This window comes from Mirounga angustirostris, unplaced genomic scaffold, assembly GCF_029215605.1.
Source record: "Mirounga angustirostris isolate CCGP_5_RB_7025 unplaced genomic scaffold, mMirAng1.0.hap1 SCAF_1, whole genome shotgun sequence".
NCBI lineage: Eukaryota > Metazoa > Chordata > Mammalia > Carnivora > Phocidae > Mirounga > Mirounga angustirostris.
The window spans coordinates 123,395,178-123,418,074 of NW_026991709.1; the positions used below are offsets into that span (position 1 = coordinate 123,395,178).

Genomic DNA, 22,897 nt, shown 5'->3' on the forward strand with positions numbered 1-22,897 from the left:
GATAAAGGGCTAGTTATCCAAAATCTATAAAGATTTTATAAATCTATAAAGAACTTACCAAACTCAACACCCAGAGAACAACTAATCTAGTCAAGAAATGGGCAGAAGACATGAACAGACATTTCTGCAAAGAAGACATCCAAATGGGCAACAGACACATGAAAAAGTGTTCAGCATCACTCATCATTAGGGAAATCCAACTCAAAACCTCAATGAGATATGCCCTCACACCAGTCAGAATGGCTAAAATTAACAAGTCAGGGAATGACTTGGTATATTTTATCTTCCTTTTTCTAGGTCCAGTAGATTTCTGAAGGTCGGTGAGAATGTGGAGAAAGGGGAACCCTCCTGCACTGTTGGTGGGAATGCAAGCTGATGCAACCACTCTGGAAGACAGTATGGAGGTTCCTCAAAAAGTTGAAAACAGAGCTGCCCTACGACCCAGCAATTGCACTACTGGGTATTTACCCTAAAGATACAAATGTAGTGATCCAAAGAGGTTTGTGCACCCCAAGGTTTATAGCAGCAATGCCCACAATAGCCAAACTATGGAAAGAGCCAAGATGTCCATCAACAGATGAATGGATAAAGAAGATGTGAGAGAGAGATATACACACACACATACACACACACACACACAAACACACAGTGGAATATTATGCAGCCATCAAAAAACCAAACGTTCCCATTTGCAATGATGTGGATGGAACTAGAGGGTATTATGTTAAGCGAAATAAGTCGATCAGAGAAAGACAAGTATCATATGATCTCACTGATATGAGGATTTTGAGAAGACAGAGGATCATAGGGGAAGGGAGGGAAAAATGAAACAAGACAAAACCAGAGAGGGAGACAAACCATAAGAGACTCTTAATCTCAGGAAACAAACCTAGGGTTGCTAGAGTGCAGGGGTGTGGGAGGGATGGTTTGGCTGGGTGATGGACATTGGGGAGGATATGTGCTGTGGTGAGCACTGTGAACTGTGTAAGACTAATGAATCCCAGACCTGTACCCCTGAAACAAATAATACATTATATGTTTAAAAAAATTATTTGTTAAAAAAAAAGCATAGATGAATCTTAATAGGTATTGCGGAGTGAAAGAAGCCAGTTTGAAAAGGCTACATACCATGATTCCAGTTTATGTCACATTCTGGAAAAGGGTAAATTGTAGAGATGGTAAACAGATCAGTGTTTGCTAGGGTTTTAGGGAGGAAGGAAGGTTGAATCACAGGGGATTAGGGTGCTGAAACTATTCTGGATGATGCTGTAATGATGGATATATGATACTATGCGTTTCTTAAAATCCATAGAACTTATAGCACAAAGAATAAACACTGATGTTTGCAAATTAAAAAAAAAAAATCCCTTATGAGGTCATTCCAGGATGAATTTCAGACTGTGACAAAAGAATCAATCTATATTACAAATACATGAAATAACCTTGCTGTGAAGGGGTTTAGGGAAAAAGTACTGTCCTAAATAACTGAAGACTGGAGACTATAAGACTAAAGGCAAAAGGAACTGTATAAAAGAATGGTACTCTAGTTGCAGTTATTTTCCACTAGGGAATGGGCTACCAGTTCTGAAGTTACATTATACATGTGTGTACTGGAATTGAAAAAATTAGTAAATAGATGGTTTGTGGTGGAAGCAGAGTTTTCACTGTTGGAGATTTCACTGTAGGAAATTATGGATAAAAGAAAGGGGAGGACTCTAGAATATTTCATGTGGTAATGGAGTTAAAGATATTATAACTTATATATCGCTTAATACAGATACATATATAGAAATAGCTATGTTTGTATACACACACATATATTGCCTGTTCTTTAAGCTGAGAGGGCCTAAAAGAAATGACATTCCACTAGCAATGAACACACTTAGCACGTAGATCTTGGTTTCTAATTCCATTCTCTAGTAAGGAACTATTCTTTACTGTCCCCATTTAATTTTTCTCTTCAATTCTCTAAGACTAAAAATCTTTGATATTTTTCCTCTAATGTGTAGTTTTTACCTTTTGGAGTTCTCAGTTCCTTTAGTAATAGCCTGAAAATTTGGGTCTTTCTCCACAAAGTGCATAGACCTAAGTTTTCATACAGTTTCAAAAGGTCCATAGATATTTAAGAATCTATGTGCCACAGATTAAGAAGCCCTCCTCCTCTTGAATCATAGTAGTAGTAGTGTCTGAGGTAGCAGATGGATGTTTCAAAAAGTAAATTTATTTTTCTCTTCATTCTTTCCTTTAATTCTTGTCTTATGGACTTAAGATGAGGTTATTTTAATAGTTGTTGAAGATTTGGTGAAAGTGGTTTGAAAGATTAAAGCCCTAGGACAATGCTTGCTTTTGGCACTGGGCTATACTAGCATGGCTCAACCAAGCTCTAAATTTGAAATTCTAATATTTAGTAAATTTATCTGCTCTTGAAATGGATGAAATGTACCCTTTGCGGTCTTGAAAGACTAGTCAGTTGGTACTCCCATATCACGTGCCAAAATATGAGTTTTCTTTTTGAACATTTAGTTTGATGTTTCACTTATCTTTTGTTTTTACAGAGGAAGAAGTATATAAGCTTTTTATAAGGAATGTTACCAAGTGCAGTTTGACATTTAGACACAGACTCATCACTGGAGATATAATCACAACAATTTCCTTTTCTTATTCATGCGGGGTACCTGTGGAGGCCTATACATTTCAATATATATTTTTTTAAGTAGGCTCCACATCCTGTGTGGAGCCCAACATGGGGCTTGAACTCATAACCCTGAGATCAAGACCTGAGCTGATTCATTGGATGTTATATGCAAACAATGAATCATAGAACACTACATCAAAAACTAATGATGTAATGTATGGTGATTAACATGACATAATAAAAAAAATAATGAAATTTGGGGGGTAGGGACTTAAATTGACCCAATTAAAAAATACGGAAAACTTGAATTCTCTTGTAACCATTAATAATTGAAGTAGTATTTAATAAACTTCTAATAAAGAAAAAAAAGAAAGACCTGAGCTGAGATCAAGAGTCAGACACTTAACCGACTGAGCCACCCAAGTACTGCCAACAATTTTTATTTTAATATATTCTAAAAGATCTAGGTTTCCCAAAGTGTATATTTATAATAACCTGTGAGGTAATTTTTTCCATTTGTGTACATACTACCTAGACAGACTGTGTGTATCACAAGATATTTATAATTAGGCGTGAAATGCTCATTAAAAAGCAACCAAAGTATCTGTTTCTTTTTCTATGTTTCCCTCATTCCCTCTCCTCAAATCTTGAGAAAGACTCTTACATGTATGCAGTCACTGAATCTTAGGTAACTGTTAAGTTCTGTATTCTGGTATGCAGTGTTTCTTTAGTAAATACTTCTCACTTTGAGTAGCCCCAGCATTTCTTCTCCTTTTCTGACTTAGATTTTCCCTAGTAATTTATCCATATTTATTTTCAGTCTTTCTCCACTTTATTTTGATGTACAACCTGCTGTCTAGTACTTAAAATAAAAATGAAACAGAAAATGAGGCTACCAAAAATTGTTCTGTTATATGCCTGGGTTTTTCTCTTGTTCATCACCAGATTAGATTTCATTTATTAAGACTTTAGAATCCAATCTTTTTTTGATAGCCTGATCTTTATTATTTTTGTAAATTTTTTATTGTTATGTTAATCACCATACATTACATCATTAGTTTTTGATGTAGTGTTACATGATTCATTGTTTGTGCATAACACCCAGTGCTCCATGCAGAATATGCCCTCTTTAATACCCATCACCAAGCTAACCCATCCTCCCAACCCCCTCCCCTCTAGAACCCTCTGTTTTTCACAGTCCATCGTCTCTTATGGTTCGTCTCCCTTCCGATTTCTCCCCTCATTCTTCCCCTCCTGCTATCTTCTTTTTTTTTTTCGTAACATATATTGCATTATTTGTTTCAGAGGTACAGATCTGTGATTCAACAGTCCTGCACAATTCACAGCACTCACCATAGCACATACTCTCCCCAATGTCTATCACCCAGCCACCCCATCCCTCCCACCCCACCCCCCACTCCAGCAACCCTCCGTTTGTTTCCTGAGATTAAGAATTCCTCATATCGGGGGGCGCTTGGGTGACTCAGTCAGTTAAGTGACTGCCTTCGGCTCAGGTCATGATCCCAGGGTCCTGGGAACGAGTCCCACATCGGGCTCCCCGCTCTGTGGGGAGCCTGCTTCTCAACCTCTCCCACTCCCCCTGCTTGTGTTCCCTCTCTTGCTGTGTCTCCCTCTGTCAAATAAATAAACAAAATCTTTAAAAAAAAAAAAAATTCTTCATATCGGGGTACCTGGGTGGCTCAGTCGTTAAGCGCCTGCCTTCGGCTCAGGTCATGGTCCCAGGGTCCTGGGATCGAGCCCCGCATCGGGCTCCCTGCTTGGCGGGAAGCCTGCTTCTCCCTCTCCCACTCCCCCTGCTTGTGTTCCCTCTCTCACTGTGTCTCTCTCTGTCAAATAAATAAAATCTTTAAAAAAAAAAAAAAAGAATTCCTCGTATCAGTGAGGTCATACGATACATGTCTTTCTCTGATTGACTTATTTCGCTCAGCATAATACCCTCCAGTTCCATCCACGTCGTTGCAAATGGCAAGATCTCATTCCTTTTGATGGCTGCATAATATTCCATTGTATATATATACCACATCTTCTTTATCCATTCATCTGTCGATGGACATCTTGGCTCTTTCCATAGTTTGGCTATTGTGGACATTGCTGCTATAAACATCGGGGTGCACGTACCCGTTTGGATCCCTACATTTGTATCTTTGGGGTAAATACCCAGTAGTGCATTTGCCGGATTGTAGGGTAGTTCTATTTTCAACTTTTTGAGGAACCTCCATGCTCTTTTCCAGAGTGGCTGCACCAGTTTGCATTCCCACCAGCAGTGTAGGAGGGTTCCCCTTTCTCCACATCCCCACCAACATCGGTCGTTTCCTGACTTGTTAATTTTAGCCGTTCTGACTGGTGTCAGGTGATATCTCATTGAGGTTTTGATTTGGATTTCCCTGATGCCAAGCAGTGTTGAGCACTTTTTCATGTGTCTGTTGGCCATTTGGATGTCTTCTTTGGAAAAATGTCTGTTCATGTCTTCTGCCCATTTCTTGATTGGATTCTTTGTTCTTTGGGTGTTGAGTTTGATGAGTTCTTCATAGATTTTGGATACTAGCCCTTTATCTGCTATGTCCTTTGCAAATATCTTCTCCCATTCTGTCGGTTGTCTTTTGGTTTTGTTGACTGTTTCTTTTGCTGTGCAAAAGTTTTTTATTTTTGTGAAGTCCCAATAGTTCATTTTTGCCCTTGCTTCCCTTGCCTTTGGTGATGTTTCTAGGAAGAAGTTGCTGTGGCTGAGGTCGAAGAGGTTGCTGCCTGTGTTCTCCTTTAGGATTTTGATGGACTCCTGTCTCACATTTAGGTCTTTCATCCATTTTGAGTGTATTTCTGTGTGTGGTGTAAGGAAATGGCCCAGTTTCATTCTTCTGCATGTGGCTGTCCAATTTTCCCAACACCATTTGTTGAAGAGACTGTCTTTTTTCCATTGGACATTCTTTCCTGCTTTGTCAAAGATTACTTGACCATAGAGTTGAGGGTCCATGTCTGGGCTCTCTATTCTGTTCCATTGATCTATGTGTCTGTTTTTGTGCCACTACCATACTGTCTTGATGATTACAGCTTTGTAATATAGCTGGAAGTCCAGAATTGTGATACTGCCGGCTTTGTTTTTCTTTTGCAACATTCCTCTGGCTATTTGGGGTCTTTTTCATTCCATACAAATTTTAGGATTATTTGTTCCATTTCTTTGAAAAAAGTGGATGGTATTTTGATGGGGATTGCATTGAGTGTGTAGATGGTTCTAGGTAGAATTGACATCTTCACAATATTTCTTCTTCCAGTGCATGAGCATGGAATGTTTTTCCATTTCTTTGTGTTTTCCTCAATTTCTTTCATGAGTATTTTCTAGTTTTCTGAGTACAGATCCTTTTCCTCTTTGGTTAGATTTATTCCTAGGTATCTTATGGTTTTGGGTGCAATTGTAAATGGCATCAACTCCTTAATTTCTCTTTCTCCTGTCTTCTTGTTGGTGTATAGGAATGTCACTGATTTCTGTGCATTGATTTTATATCCTGCCACTTTACTGAATTCCTGTATGAGTTCTGGCAGTTTTGGGGTGGAGTCTTTTGGGTTTTCCACATAAAGTATCATATCATCTGCAAAGAGTGAGAGTTTGACTTCTTCTTTGCCGATCTGGATGCTTTTATTTCTTTTTGTTGTCTGATTGCTGTGGCTAGGACTTCTAATACTATGTTGAATAGTAGTGGTGATAGTGGGCATCCCTGCCGCGTTCCTGACCTTAGGGGGAAAGCTCTCAGTTTTTCCCCATTGAGAATGATATTCGCTGTAGGTTTCTCATAGATGGCTTTTATGATATTGAGGTATATACCCTCCCTCCCTATACTCTGAAGAGTTTTGATGAAGAAAGGATGCTGTACTTTGTCAGATGCTTTTTCGGCATCTATTGAGAAGATCATATGATTCTTGTTCTTTCTTTTGTTAATATATTATATCACGTTGATTGATTTGCGGATGTTGAACCAACCTTGCAGCCCAGGGATAAATCCCACCTGGTCATGGTGAATAATCCTTATTTATTTATTTATGATTTTATTTATGATTTTATTTATTTATTTGACAGAGAGAGACACAGTGAGAGAGGGAACACAAGCAGGGGGAGTGGGAGAGGGAGAAGCAGGCTTCCTGCTGAGCAGGGAGCCCGATGTGGGGCTCGATCCCGGGACTCCAGGATCATGACCTGAGCTGAAGGCAGTCGCTTAACCGACTGAGCCACCCAGGCGCCCCTTTATTTTGCTTTTAATACTAGTTTCTGTTTTGTTGCCTTTGACTTTATGATACTAAATTAATACAGCAAAATAGTCCTCCGTTTATGAGTTAACTTGCTAGTTCATTGAAATTATAGTTAAGACTCCACTGTATATGAAAACTGTCATATTAATCATGGAAATAGAATTGAACGTTATTTATACTCATATTTAACAATGATACATGTAACTTTTTAAGTAATCTCTAAACCTACTGTGGGGCTCAAACCTACAGTCCTGAGATCAAGAGTCACATGCTCTACATACTGATCCAGCCAGGCACTCTTGACATTTGTAACTTTTTACTGAACTACTATGATTAATGTTGTCCTTTTTCTTGATTTTTTAAAAATCAGTTTTACCAAGATATAGTTTCCAAATGCACACATTTTAAGTGTACAGATGAATGACTTGAGAAATGCATATAGCCATTTAGTAATGCTACTCCATGCAAAATATAAAATATTTCCATCTCTCCAAGAACAGCTAATTCTTCTTATGTTTAATAACTTGAAAATCTAATTTTACTTCTTTTGCTTACTGAGTACTTAGTGAAGATAATTTTACTTACCAAGAGTACCATGAAACAACTCTTGAAATTACGTGCTTTTTATATATGGGACTCTGTTTCAGGTTGACATAGTTCATGACCCAAACAAGGTTAAATACAGTTAAAACAGTTTTGTGTGATTTGAGTGATTTTTATTTATTTTTTGGGAGGGGGAGGGCAGAGGGAGAGAGAGAATCCCAAGCAGGCTCCATACTTGATGTGGAATCCGATGTGGGGCTCGATCCCACGACCATAAGATCATGACCCAAGCTGAAATCTAGAGTTGGACACTCAACCAACTGAGCCACCCAGGCGCTTCTAATTTGAGTGATTTTTAAAGAATGTTTGACAGAAAGTTAATTTTACTTGAGATAATTTATAATTAGCAATTCAGTACATTTTTTGTTTAATTTTTTTAAAAACCTCTGAAAATAAAAGCTGTATTGTAGTGCGTAAACAACCTGTCTTCAGTGCTTTTAAGTACTGTCAATGATACTGTTTTTCCCATAAAAAAATAAAATCACAATGTAAAAGTTTCACCATGTGTTTAGGAAATTGCCTTTTGGGGAGGAACTCTTAAAAATATTTTCCCTTTTCACTCACCTTCCAATCTAGACTCTCATCTCTACAGCTGGGTGTGGGATACCTGTTGGAGGTACTTAATGAATTCAGCATCCTGAAAATAAACAAGAGAGCTGTACATCAAGTAATTAAAACATGCTTAGAAATGGTTGTTATTAAAAATATAAGGGAAATACCATTTTTCTCATTTTATAGATTAATAAAAACTAAGTCAAGTTTGATATGCCAAATGTGCCATTGCAGTTTTTTATTGGGCCTCTGAATTAAGAGTACACTTTGATGACTTTTAGTGGCTCTCTACTGCTTTATGCTTTTTCCTGTAAGAGTACAGTACACTTTAGAGACTTTTCCCTCTTATATACCTAAGTGTGGTTTGAATTGGAGCTGGTAATCACTGGCAAAGAACCTGTTAGAGATTATAAAGTATTTTCTTATTGATTCATTGAGTCTTATTCTTGTGATTTTTAACTTGAATATTTTACGTGTATACAGTTGAAACTGAACCTCATGTAATTACTCTGCCAGTATTCTCTGTAACTCCAGATTGATTTTGAACCTTATTTTAATTTATTTAAATTATGTTAATTTTAACATGTTTTTTGATATAAACCACTCATTATTTTTAGAGTGATAATATTTATATAATCATATTTGAGATAAAAATTATGTAGCTAATATAAAAGTAGTACTAAAGAAAGAGATGAGAAAGGGTGTTAACTTTTTCTTTGTTTGATACTTATGTTGAAGTTACCAAGCTATTTTTCATGTTCAGATAAAACAGATTTAATTGACAGGTGTTAATAGGTTAAGGAACATTTAGTTTTAATTTATAGAAGAATATTCTGTTGGTAAAGACTATCAGAAAAAAGCATGAAGAGAGATAATATTCTCTATACTTGGGTGTTTTTCATACTAAGTCAGTCAGCTTGTATGCCTGGATAGCACCAGTCAATCCTTAGGGCCCTCCCTACAATATAAATTTATTATTTTATGCCTTCATCTTTTCCTTCCCCAACACTCCTCACAGTTTTTTCCCTCATACTTATCTAATTCACAGAATATTCAGGTTTTTAAAAAATGTCTAAAGAACTTTGAAGTTCTTAAACAAGGGATTCCTTTAGGTAGGAGTTTGGGGGAAGAAAAACCCCCAAAAACTTTGATACAAAATTTTTCAAACAGTGGCCAGGTTAAATTTAATGTTTAGCATGGGATAGAAAATGATTAACTGTAAAATCTGTTGTTCCACAGGTACTGTGAGAATAGAGATGTTTCGAAATATGCAGAATGCAGAAATCATCAGAAAAATGACTGAAGAATTTGATGAGGTATAGCATTTTAATATTTATGCAAATTGCCTACTTATACTTTTAAAATGGTGAATATGGTGATTATTTTTAGTTTTATTTTGATTTGGGTTAGTTTAAGAGAAGATAAACTATTTCTTCATTTATATAATAATCCATGTTACTAATTCTAAAGTTAACGATCTTTGGCAATTTCATTTCATTGCATGGAGGTATCACTTAATAATGACTGGTAACTGATAAGGATAATAAAATTAGTGGTATGAAGTAGAAGTTGATTCTTGACATTCATTCTTGAAGACCACCTAAAATTCCCAAATTTATAAATGCATCGCCAGTAGTTTTATGTTCTGTGGAATTAGTCATGTTAAATGATTTAAAGAAAAAAGGGTTTGGAGGTCAAATAAGTGTGAATAGGCTGCATATTATACCTGTTTTAGAGATTGCCAAAGCTCGTTATCTTATTTAAGGTTCTTAGAAATCCTGATGGAAAAATAACCTGCTTAGCTTCATTTAATCCACAGTTCCTTAAATTATGTTTATCTCTTCCTACTGCCCCCTCCCCAACCCCACCCCCATTTTGTGTGTTTGTGTAAACTTAAACTTCTATTTGGGACAGTCTAGTTGAAAATATTCTGATTTCTACTTAGAATACATGTTTTCTTTGCTAGTCTTCACAAATTAATCAGCTTTACACTAAGTGTTGAAACACTTTCACAGTTTTATTTCTGTATTCTGTTTATGGTAAACTCATTTTATGTCATGCTTTAGACCACCATTAATTTTAGTTTTAATATTCTGCCTTTTGATTTAAATAAGATTTCTATTTTCTATAGATGTTCTCTTTTCTTGATTTTCAACACTAACAACAAAGATTGTTTTTTTTTCCAGGTCCACTCTCTCAGTGGGGTGGGCTCAGGCCTATTTTTATTAGTAGTAGTAGGAGTATTTATATTTAATTGAAAAAAGTACTACAAATACATGGTAAAACAAACACATGCACACTATATATTTTTTTCATCAGGTGTTCACCTTTATTCTAGTGGCACACATCAAAACATTTTCATGAGCATCTTTTTTTTTTTTTAAGATTTTATTTATTTATTTGAGAGAGAGAGAGAGCATGAGCAGGGTGAGGGGCAGAGGGAAAAGCAGGCTCCCCGCTGAGCAGGGAGCCTGATGTGGGGCTCGATCTTGGGACTCTAGGATCATAACCTGAGCTGAAGGCAGATGCTTAACTGACTGAGCCATCCAGGCGCCCCTCATGAGCATCTTTACAGAAACATTCTGTCATTGGCTTTCAAACTATTTAGTCACATTCCATGGGAGGTAGGGGAGACCTTACATTGTGACCCATGTATATAATGTTCACAATTACTTGTTTTCATTTCTGTAATTCAAAACATTCTGAAATTCCAAAGGACTTTTTCCCCCCAATTTAATGGTGGCAAAACTGGCCCCAGCTAACCTAAGGCTATTAAAATTTTTATTTATCTCAGTCATTGTGAATATTTATATGTCTTGCTGGTGAAATAGTAATGTTCTTAATGACAGGGGGCTGCCCTAGATTCTCTTGGACTGTGATGGGATATAAAGTATATGTACTATATTAACTTCTAAAATTCAAAAATTTCTGTATTCTGAAACATTTCTGTGAAATTACTTTTAATTAAAAAAAAGGTTTTTTTGTTATAACTTCATGAGTTTATATGTGGCAAATAGAAGATAACGAAGCCAAATTAAGGTGAAAGTGGTAGGTTTACTCACCAACTACTGTACTAACTACCATGCCAGGCTTGCAACACAAGTGAATGAGATCGCAGATTAAAAAGTAGTATGCATCTTGGACCTTCAGGAACTACTAGGAGTTTAAGACAATAGTTCCCAAACTTTGCTGCATATTAATATCACCTAGGGATATTTAAAAACTGACGCCTGGCTCTCTCCCTTATCCCCAGACCTTCTAATTTAATTTGTAAGGCATGTAACCTGGGCTTGGGATTTTTAAAAGTTCACCAGGTGACTATGTACAGACAAGTTTGGGAGAAACTTTGAGAGAAAACCGAGATTTAAACTATAAAAACACTTTATATGGGAGAAAAGAATGAGAGGAAATACAACGTGAATACACAGTGAAATTTCAAGACAGGATATCATTGCTTTGTAGTAAGATTTTGAGATAAGTAGGGGAAGATGAGGAATTCAGCAAAATGAAGATCATGATGTGTCTAAGAAAATATTCCTGTGAATATTGTCAAATATTCAGGTATATTAGAAGAATAGTAAACTGTTACAAAAAAAAGTTAAATGTAGCAAATGAAAATTATTCAAAAGGTGTTTATTTCATAATCTTAAATATTCTTTTCCTGATACTTGAGAATACTGACTAAATCAAAAAAGAATGTTTTAAAAACCATCACTTTATGAATAAGTCCTGAGAATAAAAGATACAGACATCATAGAGAATATAGTCAGTTGTATTGTAATAATGTTGTATGGTGACAGTTGGTAGCTACACTTATGGTGAGCATAGCATAATGTCTGAACTTATTGAAACACTGTATTGTACATCTGAAACTAGTGTAACATTGTGTGTCAACTGTACTTCAAATAAAGAAGAGAATCTAAAGGAAAACATTCTTTTTTCCTTGTTTGACAGAAAAACTAACACAGTTTTTTATTAGAATATATGCATTTAAAGCAGAATTACATTAATTATTTTCTAAGGCTATTTTATCTTTAAGCACTTTAGCAAAAAACTGCATTTAAATGCTTACATATTGTTAAATATACAGTATCTTATTGTTTCTGTTTCTTCAGAATACTGTACAGGTCTTTTAGTCTCCAGGAGTGGAGGAAGGTTAGTTTTGGTAAATTGTATTTTGTGGTAAAATTCAGAAAGATTTGATGACAGGATCCATTGCATCCCAACAGTTTAGAGCAATGTCTGGTTCATAGGGAATAGCCAGTAGATACATTTAGTTCCTGCTGGAGCCAGCCCGTGATATATAAAGCAAAATGTAATAGTATTTCTTCCCCAGATTATTAGAGTCACATCTCCAAATGTAAACTCTTTAAGTATGTCTTCCAAAGGTCAGTTTGCACAGTTTTCATATATTGAAATGTGACATCTATGAAGGGAAGCTTTGCAACACAGTACATTTAATGTATTCACATAGTGCCTTTTATTCTTTTTTGTTATGTTAATCACCATACATTACATCATTAGTTTTTGATGTAGTATTCCATGATTCATTGTTTGCATATAACACCCAGTGCTCTATGCAGAATGTGCCCTTTTTAATACCCATCACCAGGCTAACCCATCCCCCCACCCCCCTCCTCTCTAGAACCCTCAGTTTGTTTCTCAGAGTCCGTAGTCTCTCATGGTTTGTTTCCCCCTCTGAATTCCGCCCCCATTCTTTTTTAACCCTATGATTAATAAATGCTCAAATGGATAAACAGTGAGAAGTTCTATATTTAAGTTTAAATAAATTCATAGAAGCACATACGATTAGAAACAAGAAGAGAAAAAAGCCATTGGGTAAGATCTAATCATTACAGAAGAGCACAATGTATAAAACTTTTAAGTTTTATAACCATTGTAAAAATGGTTAAATATTATACAAACTGAGAAAATATGAAAAAAATGTGAAAGATATGGTAGAAGAAAACTCAAATTATCTCCAGTCCCAAATTAAAGTTAAATATTTTTGATTTTATATTCCATTGATAAAACATTTTTCAGCCTATTGTCTTAATAGTGAATATCTATGATAAAGCTAAAAAATTATTCTCTTCTCTTCCTCTCCCCCATGCTCCTTCTCAGAAGGCTGGAGTGCTTAAGAAGTAACTGCCTGGTGATTATTTCAGACTTCGAAACTAAATCTTATTTTCTAAATATGTGATAAATAAAAATAGACAAAAGGTTTTTTTCCTCCTACCTTTGGTAATCAGACCAAATAATAAATAAATCAGATAAATAATCATTTATTATATTACATTTATTATAAATAATTATTCTATTACAGTGTAATTATATTTATTTTTTCTTTATATATTTATATTTATAATATTTAATTCTATTTATTATCTTAGAGTGTAGTTTGTAGCATATGTTTATTTATAGGGTAAATGCATACAATACTAGATCAGTTTCTTCTCAGATGTCATTAGATTATCATGTTTTTTTTAATTTAATTTAATTTTATTATGTTAGTAACCATAAGTACCTCATTAGTTTTTGATGTACTCCATGATTCATTGTTTTCGTATAACACCCAGTGCTCCATGCAGTACATGCCCTCCTTAATACCCATCACCGGGCTAACCCATCCCTCCCCCCGCTCCCCTCTAAAACCTTCAGTTTGTTTCTCAGAGTCCATAGTCTCTCATGGTTCATCTCTCCCTCCAGTTCCCCATCCCCATTTTTCCCTTCCTTCTCCTAATGTCCTCCATGCTATTCCTTATGTTCCACAAATAAGTGAAATCATATGATAATTGACTTTCTCCACTTGGATCATCATGGCTTTAATTTTTGTAATGGTCTAAGATGAGCTTGTGCAAGAAGTGTTAGTGCCCCCATATTTATTATTTACTTGTGATTACATACTCAGATTTTTCTTTCTGTTTCTGTTTTTCCCCAAAATCTTTGTGTTAACACTTTATGAAGAGTTAAAAATAAATATTTTAAAATATATTTAAATCTATTGCATTGGTCAAATGCAACTTACAAAATGAATAAACCAGTGAAGAATGCCATTTCTAATATCAATCCCCTTGAGCATTGAGCTCTTCTAATTTTTCTCTTGGGATACCTCAGATACCCTTTGTGATACAATACGGTCTGAAATATGGACCTAGTGAGGGCATACAAAGCTTAGTCTATATACTAAATATTACTAATAATTTATTTAATTAAAAATAAAGAGATGTTTTAATATTTTTTTTTCTGTACACCACTCAGTTGGTGTTGTACATGTCACTTTGGAAACTTTCACATTGAGGAAGGTAAACAGACTATTAAAGGAAGCAAAGTTGGAAGTGAGAAGTGCCAAAGGACAAAGAAATAATCACATAGAAAAAGACTCAAGAGGGCGCCTGGGTGGCTCAGTTGGTTAAGCGACTGCCTTCGGCTCAGGTCATGATCCTGGAGTCCCAGGATCGAGTCCCACATCAGGCTCCCTGCTCAGCAGGGAGTCTGCTTCTCCCTCTGACCCTCCTCCCTCTCATGCTCTCTGTTTCTCATTGTCTCTCTTGCAAATAAATAAAATCTTAAAAAAAAAAAAAAAGGAAGAAAAAGACTCAAGAAATTGTAATCATTTGTAATGTGAAAAGGTACAAAATAGGAAATAATATTACAACTGTGAACTTAGCAGTGCAAAATATTAGAGACAAGAGGAAACATGTTGAATGATGATAATAGCCAATATTTGTCTTTGTGCACTGTTGCACATTCTTTACATATATTTAATACTCATGACATTTTTATGAGGTAGGTCTTTTGTATTATTATTATCATCTCCATTTTACAGATGAGAAAATGGAGGCAAAAGGGTTTAAGAAACTTGCCTGAGGTCACACAACTAGTAAATGATAAAGTCAGGAATGAAGCCCAGAACATCTAGCTCCTGAGTTCATACTCATAACCACTACCCTTTTGCCTAGTATACAACTGCACGTGTATAATCTGAAGTAGCTTGGAAAGAGTCACTCAGGTAACAGTTGTACTCTCTCCACTTGGTGGACACCTTCAGTCATGTAATAAATTTCTGGCTATTTTTATTACCAAATGTCTTACGGCTGACCAAACAAATCATGGAATTAAATTAGTATCTTTTTTTTTTTTTTAAAGATTTTATTTATTTATTTGACAGAGAGAGACACAGTGAGAGAGGGAACACAAGCAGGGGAAGTGGGAGAGGGAGAAGCAGGCTCCCCGCAGAGCAGGGAGCCTGATGCGGGACTCGATCCCAGGACCCTGGGATCATGACCTGAGCTGAAGGCAGTTGCTTAACCAACTGAGCCACCCAGGCGCCCTAAATTAGTATCTTTTTGAAAGGACCAGTTATATTCTACTGATATATTTTGAATCTTTTTGAAGTTAATCCATTCCATTATATTGTTTAAGACATCTACTCTCATTATGAGAGATGCTTAAATGAGATACTCATAAGCCAATAATAACATTATGAGAGATGCTTAAATGAGATACTCATAAGCCAATAATAACAGACATAATGGATACTGGCTTAAATCCCCATCTGATTTTGATTAGATATGATGAACTACATATTTAAGTTGTAATTAACACCCTGGTCGTTTCAAGATTTTTATTTTTCAGTTTTAAAATATATTTATAAAACATGATTTTATAGTGATATGAAATCACATTTATATTTGCTAATCATTATGAAGAGCTTTTAAATTAGCTAAAGTTAGGTATTCAGTATCTTTTATGGATTTTTTGGTATAACTTTTTAACAACTGTCAAATGAACTATTAAGTCTTTTTTTTTTTAAGATTTTATTTATTTGAGAGAGAGAGAGAGACCAAGAGAGCACAAGCAGGGGGAAGGGCAAAAGGAGAGGGAGAAGCAGGCTCCCGGCTTAGGGAGCCTGCTGCAGGGCTCGATTCCAGGACCCCGGGATCATGACCTGTGCTGAAGGCAGCGTTTTAACCGACTGAGCCACCCAAGGCCCTGAACTGTTTAGTCTTTCAAAATTATTTATACAGGATTTACTTTTGTGTTCATTCAGTAAACATTATTGGACACTTAATGTTTGTCTAACTTTTAGTTAGAGATTAACAAGGTTATAGCTCTAGAAAATGATTTCATGTTCTAAATGGAGAAAGAGCTTTGTGAACTAATTGCACTAATACCTTGACAAGTTCAATAGTTGAGAAATACAAGACCCTGTGAGAACCCAAAGGGTGAGTTAATTATCTGAGATGTGAGAGCTTCACAAGTTACTTAGCCCTAAAACTAGGTTTTTAAAGATGAATAGAAGTTCACTGGAAAAACCAGGAAAGAGTTTATAGGGAAGACGGTGTTTAGGATTATAGGAGAAAACATTGAGGTACGAAGCTGGAGAAATTAGACTAATTGCATTTAATACTTAATAAATAAGCCATCCCCAAACCATTGTTGTCCTCCTAAGCATATTAGACAGTGTCCTAGATAAATGCTGGAGATACAGAGATAAGATAGGGGTTTGAAAAATACAACAGAATTTTTATAGCATTGACTTGTGGAATTTTTCTTTCCAAATGTATTTAATTGGTGTATATATGCCAGTTGAATTTCCTGATACTTTAAGGCTGAGGTTTGTCAGATTGAAAGTTACCTTAGACTTAATTAGCAGAGGTCTGATAGTAAAGAGCATTTCCTCTTTAATTGCCTTATGGCAGTCAGCCAAAATGATCTATCTAATTAATCTTTCTGGCTATTTTTAACTTAAAAACAAAAGTTCAAACAACATATTTAATAATAAATTTTATTTAGCCCACTCAGAATTTTGTTTTGTAAAGATAACTCTTTCACTGGATCTTTCCAAGGATAAGGCATATCGTTTTCTTTGTTCCCTTGACACACGGTTCTTATGCATTCTGACTTTTTGAGGAAAAATAAAAATAACTCTTCCAGTCACTGTGATATAGAAATGCATAGATGTGATTTTACATCTTACATGCTGACTATAACATTGTGATAATTTAGATAATGGTATTCCAGAAATTGGAATTTCTCCTAGTGATTTCAGGAACTTGGTATCCTCAAGGATGTAAATTTGGTAGTTTCAAATACTTTTTAATGTACTCATTTTTAAAAAAATTGTGTCATTTGATAGAACAAAAAATATATGTAATATATATATAAAGTATGTAAATCTGCCATCCCCAACTTAAGAACTGAAATATTACTGAAATACCTGTGTGTTCCTCCACTCTCCCATTCTAAGCCTTCTCCTGAGAGGTAATTAGTATCTTGAGTTTTGTAAACTTTTCTTTTTCTTATTGACAAATTATTTACCACTCTTAATGAAATGTTTGTGAAGATTCATGGATGAGTAGGGACCAGACATTTGGTGGTACTCCACAACTTATTGATGCCGATTTAGGGGAAAACATATTTAAAAGGACTGATTGGCAGCCCATTGCTGTTTTGACTTTACATATTCTCCTCATTTCTGTTTGTGGCTAAGGAAACACAAATTGTCAAAATTTATGATCGATTCAAGAGAAAACTTTAGGGATCATTTAGATATCCTTCCCAATATTTCTGACCCATATTGACAGTATCATTTTTGTGGTGATTCATTCATTTGATGAAGAAATAGTTGAGTGTTAAACATTTCAAGCATTGAGGACAAAGCACTGAATAAACCAACCAAAAATCCCTTCCCTCATGGAATTTACATTTTAGCTGGGAGAGAAAGCCAGTGAATAAAATACCTAGGCAAAATATTGTAGTATGATAAATGACAATAAATGCTATGTAGAAAAATAAAGCAGAGAAGGGGGAAGAGATTGGGAATGGAAAGATGATTTTAAATAGGATGGTCAGGAAAACCTCTCTGAGACTGTGACCTTGAGTAAACACTTGAAAGAGGGGATGGAGCAGCCATGCGTATATCTAGGGTAAGAGAAAATTTAAAGTGTGCAAATGGCCCTGAGATAGAAACATAACCTAGGGTATTAGACAACAAAGAAGCCAGTGTGGCTAAAGCACCCTGATTTATATATTGCATTTGATTGTTTTGTTGTCAGTACTTTTTCAAAATATAAAACACTTCCTCCACATTTTTTTCTTTGCATGACATTAACTTTTAGTTGACAACCTAGTCATCAAGTATCCCACATTTTTGTTTCTCTGACGTTTTTCTTCATGGTTATCATTTAGCTTGTTCCTAAATCTCCTGTATTTTGTAACTGAAAATTAGGTCTAATGACTTCATTAGATTACATTTACACATTTTTCGCAAGATTTCATAGGTGGTGCTGTGTACTTCATATTGTGTCACAGTAGATAGTACATAATGGCAGGTTGTCCGTTTATTGGTGATGCTGCAATTGATCACTTATAAGGTGATGACCATTGAACCTTTGACCAAGAACCTTTGGTCTCTTATGGGACATAGTAATTAAGCATCCCTAAACAAAAGAGTTAAGCCTCAAGAGAGTGAGGGGCAAACAATTTTTTTTTGTTTCCTATTGTGAATAAACCTACCAGTAAATCAAACCAGAAACAAGTCATTTTTGTCCAGTAGTTGTCACTTCAGTAGATTTTATTTTTTCAATATTTGAGTATATATCCCATCTCTGTTTTGTCCATCATCATCATAACTATCTTAGTTAGGTGCTCTCTGCATTCCCCCTTCATATTTGGATCTGTTGCAGGGATAAGTCTCCTTGCTCCATTTCCTTCACCTTTACCTCTGATTATTCTCCATGGTGGAACCAGAAATATTTTTTAAAGCTTACATCTGTTCATGATCCTACTTGCTCAGAATTTTTCAGTGGCCACCCATTGCCTCCAGAAAAAAGCTTGGCTTTATTATAATGAAGGCTTTATATAAAAAGAAGGTTCCCTGTGATCTGGCCCCATCTTTTATCTTGGTTACCACCACAAAATCTGGTTTAGGTTGCCAAACTTAAAGCAGTTCTATATTCTCATTGTATCTTTGTTTTATAGGAATTTGCTAATCTTATTGCTTAGAATGCTGTTGACCCTATTTCTCCTGCCCAGTTCCCTCTGCAGAAAATTGACATTCCTTCCTAAGTAGTACTGTCTACCCTCATAACATTCCTGTCATTGTACTTAATTTACTTGTTTATTTTTTATATGTCCTTCTTTTCAACTAGAAGTTCTGTGGAGGATGGGGGAAACAGGAAGAAGTTGGCCAAAGAGTATAAACTTCCAATTATAAGATGAATAAGTTCTGAGGATCTAATGTACAGAATGGTGATTATAGTTAATAGTACTGTGTTATATATACGAAAATTGTTAGGAGAGTAGATCTTCAGTGCTCTCACCAAAAAATAAGAAATGGGTAATATAATAGGATGTGTTAAGCTAATGCTCTGGTGTTAATGATTTTACAGTATATAAATGTATTAAATCAACTTCTTTTATACCTTAAACTTACATAGTATTATGTATCAATTAAATCTCAGTAAGTCTGAGAAAAAATAAAGTAGTTCTTAGAAGAGGATTCTTGGTGTGCTCATCTTTGTATGCCAAGAACTAGTGCCTGGAGCATATTTATTGCTCAGTAAATACATGAGTAGATGAATGGTTGGGTGGATGGATACTTTCTCCAAATAAGTGTTTACAGATCTCTGTTTTAAGCAATAGTAGTATATATCCTTGGGTAAGTCTGTTGAAACTAGGTAACCAAAAGCCAATGTTTCACAAAAAATAGGTGACATTTTTTTGTGACATTGTCCATCAGTTGAGTTAAACAGTTCTCTTGGATTTACTCTTAAAGAGTATTTTATCTCTTTTGATATCTATAGTTTGTGACCAAATTGGGTTCCCAAATATCAAATGCTTAGGGATTATGCAGTTAGCCTTCCACCTCTATCACCTGCATGAGCTCTGCCTTGCAGTGGACATCTCATAAGATTGTTGTTCTCATCTCAGAGACTCTAAATTTTGTAGTTTTTGTTGCTGGCTCTTATCTCTGAACTGTGGTACCCTTTTCCTTTTATTCCTCCATCAATGTCCCCAAAACCTCTAAAATAAATTTTTCCATTAGTTGCTTGTCAGTCTATTTGGGAATAGAACCCCAAAGTTCTTCCTTGGAAGAACAATCACTAGACACTCCTTCTGTCCCCCAAAGTTCCTGTGGTAAACCAGGTGAAGCTCCATTATAGAGTTAAGAATTCATGGACTTTACAGTCCCAGAATCAGAACCCTGTAGCTCTGTGATTTAGGACAAGTTGTTAAGATCTTATTTCTCTCATCTTTATACACACTAGTAGTCACCACAGTATATAGATAATACAGAATTATGGATTTGAAAAGTGCATGCCATATAAATGCTGGTTATATTATCTTTACATGAAAATTTCTCCCCTTGTATTCATCTTTGGAGGTATTTGTAGAAGTTTCTTTCTTACTGGATCTTTTTGGTTTGCTCTGTATTATCCTAGCAGATTTCTGCCTGATATTCTTCCCACCCTGAGCTCTGTCTGCCTTTCTATACCTGTTTGTTGGATATGGTTTACCTTTGCATTCGTTTATTCAATAAATTCCTTGTGCAAAGCATCATAGTAAGACTGCACTCACAGAATTTAAATATTAGTTGTGGATAAGCTCTTTAGGCTACTTGATTATTATCTTTATTTTACTATTATTATTTTCTTAGCTCTCCTAAAAAAAATTACTGCTTTGTGAAGAAAGTTAGTTTTCAATATCCCACTACCCTTCATTAACTAGACAGTTCTTTTCTCCCCATCTCTCTCTCTTTTTTTTAAGATTTATTTATTAGAGAGAGAGAGAGCATGCACAAGCAGGAGGGGCAGAGGGAGAGAAGAGTTGGCTGCTTAACTGACTGCGCCACCCAGGTGCCCCACTAGACAGTTTTTACATGACATGTATAAATGTGCCTAACAAGGACAGATTTATAACTGGTATTAGAGTAAAGCAAGAAACTGCCTTTTGAGGTAGATACAGGAGATACTTCTTTTTTAAAAGGGTTTTTTCCCTTTTGAAAAAAGATTTATTTATTTATTTTAGAGAGAGAACTTGTGCACACATGAGTATGAGCAGGGGGGAGGGGCAGAGGGAGAGTGAGAGAATCTCAGGCAACTCCCCGCTGATTGTGGAGCCCAAGCGGGGCGGGGCTAGCTCTCAAGACCCTGAGATCATGACATGAGCCAAAATCAAGAGTTGGATGCTCAACTGACTGAGCCACCCAGGCGCCCCCAAAAGGGTTTTTTCTTTTAATCATAATATTTGCACATGGTACAAAAATTGGAAAGGATAAAATGGTATACATTGTTAGTTTGGTTAGGAATTGAGGTAGTTTTATGTTCTATTGTTGATGTCATTGTCTTTAGTGAACCACAGTCTTCAGATTTCTCTAGTGGTGGGCTGCTGTTGCCTTATATGTAGGATACCCAGAGGGGTTTTCTCAGTGTTCATGCTGCACCCTCAGGTTTCAGCTCTCTCTGTTCTCCTGTGACACAGAATACTCCTACGCCATACTCCTCCCCCTCCTTCTGGTGGTAGACTGGTATTGCTTATTGCCTGGTACTATAATGAGGGTATGGGGATTCTTTATTGTCCTAGTGCTAAGTCTTAAGCATGCCTTTTGTGCCTGGAGCTACTGAGGGACCTTCTTTTTCCTGGCCATTATGTCTGTGGCTGGCCTCAGGTGGAGTTCTCTGTCTCCCAATACTAGCAGATCTCTGTTTGATATTAGTATTAGGATTCAGGGTCCAGGACAGTGTTTTGTCTTACTCTCTTCCCCAGGTGGAGGATTTTTTCCTTCTCCTGGCTACAGTGCATCTTTGCCTGTGCTGTGGTGGTGATTCAGTTTGCTGACCTACCTCCATCAGATTAAGTGTTTTAATTTGCAGGGGACAAAAGTCTGGAGAAGTAAGCTGGGCTTCTTACCTTTCCCCCAGCAATTGAAAATCATCCCCTGCAGGTCTGCACCATCAAGAGAGGTGCTCTCTGTTCTGCTCTATCTCAGAATTTGCTTAAAATACCCAATTGAGGCCCGTGGAAAAGAGCTTAAGTTCATTTCTTACCCACCTTTGTGGAGACCACCTTTTCCTCTTAGGCTCTACCACAGATGATATAGCTTATTTGTTTCATGTCTTCTTGGAGGGGCTTATTCTTTGGAATGATAGCTAATTCAGCTCAAGATGGGCTCAAGAAAAGTTTATCTTTTTTTCTATGGATTCAGCTTTTTCTCATTGTTGGTAGTCTTTTACATTCTAAATGGAAGCCAAACCCTATTGTTATGCTTTCAACTTGCTTTTAATGTTTTTTTTTTTTTTTTTTTTTATACAAGAGTTGCTTTTATGTGGGTGAATCTGTTGGTCTTCTATGACTTCTGGTTTTTGTATTGTATTCAGTAAAAGACTTCCTCACCCTGAGAATATCCTCCCATGTTTTCTATTTCTTTTTTCCTGAATGTTTTTAAGTGTTTTGATTCATTAGGAATTAACTTTGGGGTAAGGTACAATCTAATTTTCTTTCTAATGAACCGCCAATTATCCCAAAATCATTCACTGAATAATTCATTTTCCCACTGCTTATAATTCTACTGTAATAGTAGGACTAAAATTGTCTGTGAGTAGCAGAAAATCTGCCCAACAGTGGCTTGAATTCACAGGAGTAAATTTGTCGTATGCAAAATAAATTTGGGAATAGACAAAACACGGTTGTTACTGTGTCTCAGCAGAATGAAGACCTAGACTTTTTTTCATCCTTCTCTCATTTTTATCTGCATACTTGTCCCTTTGTAGTTGCAAAATCACTGTTGAACATCCACATGAGTTCTAGATCACTGAGAAAGGAAGGGACTAAAGAGGTCAT

At 35.9% G+C, this 22,897-nt stretch overlaps 1 protein-coding gene across 7 annotated transcripts in view; it reads left to right on the top strand.

Moving 5' to 3' along the window:
• STAG1 (STAG1 cohesin complex component) overlaps window positions 1-22,897 on the top strand; it is a 415,977-nt gene that overhangs the window by 214,056 nt on the left and 179,024 nt on the right. For all 7 annotated transcript variants that reach the window (XM_064587431.1, XM_045903718.3, XM_064587432.1 and 4 more), the window contains one exon: window positions 9,290-9,366. In XM_064587431.1, coding sequence (XP_064443501.1) covers window positions 9,290-9,366 — 77 coding nt within the window. The remainder of the gene's footprint in view (window positions 1-9,289; window positions 9,367-22,897) is intronic.